At 32.6% G+C, this 5,692-nt stretch overlaps 1 protein-coding gene across 1 annotated transcript in view; it reads right to left on the bottom strand.

The window, feature by feature from the left end:
* The window catches only part of LOC106474107 (POU domain protein 2-like), a 32,593-nt gene that overhangs the window by 18,927 nt on the left and 7,974 nt on the right, over positions 1-5,692 (bottom strand). The window contains exon 3 of the mRNA XM_022402484.1: positions 3,413-3,601. Coding sequence (XP_022258192.1) covers positions 3,413-3,601 — 189 coding nt within the window. The remainder of the gene's footprint in view (positions 1-3,412; positions 3,602-5,692) is intronic.

The raw sequence follows: 5,692 nt of genomic DNA, 5'->3' as shown, positions 1-5,692 counted from the left end.
CACATCTTGTAGAATTAGATTATTATATATCATAACCACATGTTGTAGAATTCGATTATTGTATACCATAACCACATCTTGTAGAATTAGATTATTATATATCATAACCACATGTTGTAGAATTCGATTATTGTATACCATAACCACATCTTGTAGTATTAGATTATTATATACCATAACCACATCTTGTAGTATTAGATTATTATATACATAATCACATCTTGTAGTATTAGATTATTATATATCATAACCACATGTTGTAGAACTAGATTATTATATATCATAACCACATCTTGTAGTATTAGATTATTATATATCATAACCACATCTTGTAGTATTAGATTATTATATACCATAACCACATCTTGTAGTATTAGATTATTATATACCATAACCACATCTTGTAGTATTAGATTATTATATATCATAACCACATCTTGTAGTATTAGATTATTATATACCATAACCACATTTTGTAGTATTAGAGTATTATATACCATAACCACATCTTGTAGTATTAGATTATTATATACCATAACCACATCTTGTAGTATTAAATTATTATATACAGAAAGAAAATACATTTCTACACCTTAATAATGTATTATGGTCGGTCTTTATAAAGAAAGTGTAACATCAATACAGTGTCAGTACTATGAGTAGTCTTTATAAAGACAATGTTGCATCAATACAGTGTCAGTACTATGATCAGTCTTTATAAAGACAGTGTAGCATCAATACAGTGTCAGTATTATGATCAGTCGTTATAAAGCCAGTTTAGTATCAATACAGTGGTACTGACACTGTATTGATGCTACACTGTCTTTATATAGACTGATCATAGTACTGACACTGTATTGATGCTACACTGTCTTTATAAAGACCGATCATAGTACTGACACTGTATTGATGCTACACTGTCTTTATATAGACTGATCATAGTACTGATTTTGATCAGTCTTTATAAAGACAGTGTTACATCAGTACAGTGTCAGTACTATGAGTAGTCTTTATAAAGACAATGTAGCGTCAATACAGTGTCAGTACTGTGATCAGTCTTTATATTAATATTTGAAGAATCGTGTTAGAAATGCAACATTGCACATCATATCCAGACATGATTGCTGTCATGTATTCTCAGTATGCTATTCGTCCTTCTAATGCTACGAAAGAAAGCAACCTCTGCCCCACGATAACATTCCTCGCATAACTTCCACTACATCTACTAGAACACAAGCAGGCCATATACTTCATTTATTTTTATATTTTCATAAGTGGTCAGTTTAGAAAGGTTGATACACGGTTCATCAGGTCATGTTACGTGCTTCTTGTCATTCAGTGACTACAGTTTGTGTTCTAAGCACAAATGGAGCCACGTGTCTTGTTTATATCTTCTTTAAGTGTTTTTGATCTAGCTGTCGTCTGTCATATGAGTATTTCCAATATCATCCGAATGGCGTTGTTGGAAATATTGAATTCTGTCCACTATTGGTAACTATGAAATCCCGGCCCTCTGTTGAAGACTATCAACTTTTGACCACTATGGAAATTTCGAATCCTGACCACTCTGGAGATATCGAATCCTGACCACTGTTGGAGATATCGAATCCTGACCACTGTTGGCTATATCGAATTCTGACCACTGTTGGAGATATTGAATCCTGACCACTGTTGGCTATATCGAATTCTGACCACTGTTGGCTATATCGAATTCTGACCACTGTTGGAGATATAGAATCCTGACCACTGTTGGAGATATCGAATCCTACCACTGTTGTAGATATCGAATCCTGACCACTGTTGGAGATATCGAATCCTGACCACTGTTGGAGATATCGAATCCTGACTACTGTTGGAGATATCGAATCCTGACCACTGTTGGAGATATAGAATCCTGACCAATGTTGGTGATATCTAATCCTGACCAATGTTGGAGATATAGAATCCTGACTACTGTTGGATATATCGAATTCTGACATCTGTTTAAAAAGTTGATTAATTGGAACGCGGTCTGACGTCAGTTGTATCATATAAGCTTGTTCAATCGTGTTTCCTCTAGTGATTCATCAGATGTTCGTAGCTACTGTTTTTACTAATGGTAGACGTGTTTCCTTTCGACTGTCACTGATAAAAAGCTGGTCAAAGAAACGGTACTTGATAACGACAATCCTATCAGATTGACATTCAATATTATGCTTTGTTGAAAGTTTAAGAGATCCTTGTTCTTACCCACTGCTGTACAGACTCCAGAAGGTGCCATAAAAAGTGTATTGTCCACTCTGTGATTAGGACTACATATACCACGTGGTCCTGTTATTAAAAATCTTGACATGTGAAGAAAAGTAGTTAGGACATTTTAACTTTAAATAGTTTAACTTTATGAGACTCAAGCTGTTACTTTAATCTTTTATTTTGCAAATGTAAATAGTGTTCTTCAAATGTGGGGTTCTTGTAAAAGTGGCCAATCAGAGTGTATTTTGGCACAGCGTCAATAACGTAAATAAGTATTGTGATGTATTGTCTCATGATATAACCACAACAATAGTCGATAGGTTTTGTCGAAAGTTACATTATATTTAATGTTTAAGCTTATCTCAATGTCTTATTCGAAAAATATATTCTTATGAATATTCATTATTTTATTGTTTACACACATATATATTACATCATAAATGTGATCACAAAAGGTTTAATAAATATTATTGCGTCAGCGAGGTCACGTAACTAGTGTCACGCCACTTCTTTCTCGAACCTTCCTAGATTGGGGGATAGTCTGGTATATATATAGGATGGTGACAGCGTGGCGGGACAATATGTGTGTAGGTAGTGAGTAATTGATCGGCAGTCAGATAGTATTGTTGAAGTTAACATTCGTTGTTATAGCGTTTGTTTTAGCGCGAATGTTAAAATCAAGTGTATCGTAAAGTTATATTCAGAAAGAATAAACCAGTTTTATTAAGTAAGGACTTGTGTCGCTAAAGTTTCGTCGGAACGAAGTTACAGAAAATTAATTAACAAACGGAGATGTAACAATATATACAAATCGTACACAACTATTAGAATCATGTATATACATTATATGTTCGTTTCCCTTCCTTACTAAAGACTGTAGCATGTCGAGAGGAAACTTATTACCTTTACTGAATATTTTGGAGAGTTTTTACTTGTTTGGAAATAAGCAGGACCAACAAAATATTAAATAAACGTGAGTCAAGAAGGGTAAACACTTGCTCTTCAGTTTTAGTAGAGTGTTAGTTTTAAAAAAAATTACTAGAAAAAATGAGATCAGAGAAACTATATTGTAAAAATGACAATAATTCCAAATATACAGGTTTAACCTCATTCTAATTCACAGACGACGGTTTATCTAAGAAAAAAAATTCCTTTTGAAAAAGACAAGAACAGACAGTACCTGACTTAATGACAGCTGTCCTGTTGCTGCTACAGCTGCTAAGGAAGAGATGTTAGTGACAGGAGATGTAACGGTTGATAACTCGGTTGATGCTTTTACTGGAAAAGGCTTAGCAAGCTCATTGGTTGACGGCCGTTGTTCAATATTTTTCTGAATGATCTCGGTATCTTCAGGTTCGTCATATAAGGCCTAGCGCAAAGACGTAACATAACTTTTACCAATTAGATATATAATCAAGTCTAAATTACAAAAAAAAAAAAAAAAAAAAAAAAAATTAATCAAACGCTTCTGGAAAACCACATAATGAAAACTATTTCAAGAGATTTAATCAAATAATGAAAGTTATTATCACAGCTTTAAAAATATGGTAAAAGTTCCAAAAATCAAAGTTCTTAAAAAGTATCCTCTCATAAACAAAATCGTCTGTATATTTGAGTTGACGACAAAATATACTTAATCTTCAGTTACTAAAATGTTTATCAGAAGATAATTATTATATTATTAAAATATTCATTGAAAGATAATTATTATATTATTAAAATATTCATTGAAAGATAATTATTATACTATTAAAATATTCATTGAAAGATAATTATTATATTATTAAAATATTCATTGAAAGATAATTATATTATTATTAAAATATTCATTGAAAGATAATTATATTATTATGAAAATATTTATTGAAAGATAATTATATTATTATGAAAATATTCATTGAAAGATAATTATATTATTATGAATTTTTTTATTTATGAATAGACCAAAGAATGGATAAAATCAATGTAAGTAAATAATGATTAACTTTGGGGCAAGGGTTCGTTTGACCCAAATATTAATCAGTTACTTTTCTCTCACATCAACTATACATTAGTGACTTATTTTTAAGAATGTTGATAGATGTTATAAACTTTAAATATTCTATTTTGTTTGTTAAATTTAGAGCAAAGCTACATGATGGCTAGACAGTCTCTAATTTTGAAGTGATAGAGTAGAGGGAAGGTAGCTAGTTAACATCACGACCGCCAACTCTAGGGTCACAAGTATCGTTCATTGTTAGACCAAATTAATTTGATAAAACTGAAGGAAGTCTATAATGAAGACTAACACAACCCTATATGAATACATTTGGATGTTTTTGTTTGTTCGTGAATTTCTCCCACAGTTATGGAGCTAGCAGTACCATACTTGGTATGCAGACTCGGGGTGACCAGGGGTGTCCTTAAATATATGGCTTAACCCTTTACATAAGGTAGCATTTACAATGTGCTCAGAAGGCATGACAAGGGTCTAGGAGTGGGTTCTCAGACTCGCTGAACCCGAATCTTAAATAGGATTTTATGTTCCTCGCGATCCCGGGGCTGCCATGTTGGGATGTAACATAACATCACTGTTCTAGACTGATGTAACATAACATCACTGTTCTCGAATGATGTAACATAACGTCACTGTTCTAGACTGATGTAACATAACGTCACTGTTCTAGACTGATGTAACATAACATCACTGTTCTCGAATGATGTAACATAACGTCACTGTTCTAGACTGATGTAACATAACGTCACTGTTTTCGATTTATATTTCAGAGAATCTTTATTGATGGTACAGGGAATCACTGTTAGGTGCATTATTATAGTCATACTACATAGTAACACAGGCATTATTCCATCATCATTGTGTTACATAAAAACACCATCATTGTTGTGTTACATAAAAACACCATCATCATTGTTACATAAAAACACCATCATTGTTGTGTTACACAAAAACATCATCATCATTGTTACATAAAAACACCATCATTGTTGTGTTACATAAAAACACCATCATCATTGTTACATAAAAACACCATCATTGTTGTGTTACATAAAAACGCCATCATTGTTGAGTTACAAAAACACCATCATTGTTGTATTACATAAAAACACCATCCTTGTTGTGTTACGTAAAAACACCATTATTGTTGTATTACATAAAAACACCATCATTGTTGTGTTACATAAAAACACCATCCTTGTTGTGTTACATAAAAACACCATCATTGTTGTGTTACATATAACCACCATCATTGTTGTATTACATATAACCACCACCATAGAACTCAGTGTACCGATCTAACTCTTCCATTATCCCAAATTATTTCTATAGCTACCTCAAGGAGGGGGCTCCGTATCCAAGAACAAGACCCGTAAGAAATATCTGATTACGTTTGCCATGTTTGATCCCACTTGTCTATGAGTGAGAGAATAAACACAGTTTAGTCTAGAACAGTGACGTTAT

This window comes from Limulus polyphemus, unplaced genomic scaffold, assembly GCF_000517525.1.
Source record: "Limulus polyphemus unplaced genomic scaffold, Limulus_polyphemus-2.1.2 Scaffold6828, whole genome shotgun sequence".
NCBI classification, from domain to species: domain Eukaryota; kingdom Metazoa; phylum Arthropoda; class Merostomata; order Xiphosura; family Limulidae; genus Limulus; species Limulus polyphemus.
The sequence above is the reverse complement of the archived record's forward strand: the minus strand, read 5'-3'. Positions and strand labels throughout refer to the sequence as shown.